This window comes from Aplysia californica, unplaced genomic scaffold (assembly GCF_000002075.1).
Source record: "Aplysia californica isolate F4 #8 unplaced genomic scaffold, AplCal3.0 scaffold00505, whole genome shotgun sequence".
Taxonomy (NCBI): Eukaryota; Metazoa; Mollusca; class Gastropoda; order Aplysiida; family Aplysiidae; genus Aplysia; species Aplysia californica.
In genome coordinates this window covers 92541-94086 of record NW_004797775.1, presented here as the reverse complement: position 1 = coordinate 94086, position 1546 = coordinate 92541, and the positions used below count along the sequence as shown (strand labels likewise).

General features: G+C 41.1%; 1 protein-coding gene across 1 annotated transcript in view; it reads left to right on the top strand.

The window, feature by feature from the left end:
- LOC101862437 (tetraspanin-33) overlaps positions 1 to 1546 on the top strand; it is a gene marked incomplete in the record, with an annotated part of 13502 nt that overhangs the window by 8466 nt on the left and 3490 nt on the right. Inside the window, 2 exon segments of the mRNA XM_005105984.3 lie at positions 28 to 204; positions 1216 to 1368. Of these exon segments, the coding sequence (XP_005106041.2) occupies positions 28 to 204; positions 1216 to 1368 (330 nt within the window).

Below are 1546 nucleotides of genomic sequence, written 5' to 3'. Positions count from 1 at the left end.
CCCCCCCCACCAATTGTATGTCCCCAGTTCATGGTGCTGGTTGTAGTGGTGTTCATCCTGCAGTTGACCCTGGGCGCCATCGTGTTCTTCCTCATGGAGGACATAGAGGCCCGGATGTTGGGCGTCATGCGGTCAGTGGTGGTCAACTACGTGCAGGACAGTGGTCAGTCCGATGACCTGGCCTTGGACTATCTGCAAAGAGAGGTACATGGAGTCAATGTTTGTCAAGTTATAAGTTTATGCATTTTAACCTCTAATTGACTTACGTACTCTAGTAATGATAATGTTGTATATAATTATGCGCATATTTTATATATCGATGCCTGTGCATACACACAATAATATTATTATCTTGAAAATAAACGATGTCTGTGTATATTAAAATATACAATGTTTGCACACATTAATTATAAACAACCAACGTACATGCATTCACTTTCGTAAATTATCGAACTTGAGTCGATGGAGGCGTAACAGATTTACTTTTTCTGTTACTATTTTGTTAATGAACTGATGAAATTAAATGTCGTTCAACAGCCCCCCCCCACACACACACATCCACCATTCACACAGGCAGGCCTACATTACGTTCATTTCCACACTTCAAAATCAAACATCATTCTCTTGTTTGTTGTATGTATCGCCTGTTGCATGATTATGTCGTTCTTGACAAATATTTCTCTGACCCCCTCTATCCATCTTTTGCTGTGCCAGCCCTTTCCTCTATTTCCATATATTAAATTATCATCTCTCAGAGTGTATGCTCTTTCTCTCTCTGCTATACTGTCTGGTGTAGTCTTGACAGAAATGTCCAACCCATTTAATTTCGTTGTTCATATTTCATGTATTGTAAGCTCTAAGCAGGAAGAGGAAGTTGAGCCATTTGGTCAACTTATTATTTATATTTATGTTAATTGGTAGCTTTTAAGGACAAGCGGACTAAGCTAGACTTTGGGGGTTTCCAGAAATTTTGACCTACACCAAAAGTGGGCATTACCCTACCTACAGGAGAAGTTCGGTTTCATTGGTGTGTATATTTGTTTGGTTATAGAGAAAACTCTCCTTGTCTTTTAAAGATACTGAACAAGGGGCAAAAACTTTACTTTCGATTTTCTCAAAACAGCATTTTTCGGGATAGTCCCCTTGTGTTTTTAAAAGCGACCAATTTAAATATATTATTATAAACATGCACATTTCCTCTTTCTGTGTGTGTAGTTCCAGTGCTGTGCGGGGTCCAGCTACTCGGACTGGGAGGCTAACCCACACTTCAACTGTAGCCACCTGGCTCTGGCTACCTGTGGTGTGCCCAGCTCATGTTGCCGCGGCTCCACTGACATGCACTGTGGCTACGGAGTGCGAGAGGGCACGGTGAGACATAACGACGATGATACTACTACTACTACTACTACTACTACTACTACTACTACTACTACTACTACTACTACTCTCTTGCTGCTGCTGCTGCTGCTACAGCTGCTGTTGCTTTTGCTAATCATCATCATCAAAGAAGAAGAAGAACAAGAACAAGAACAAGAAGAAGAAGAAC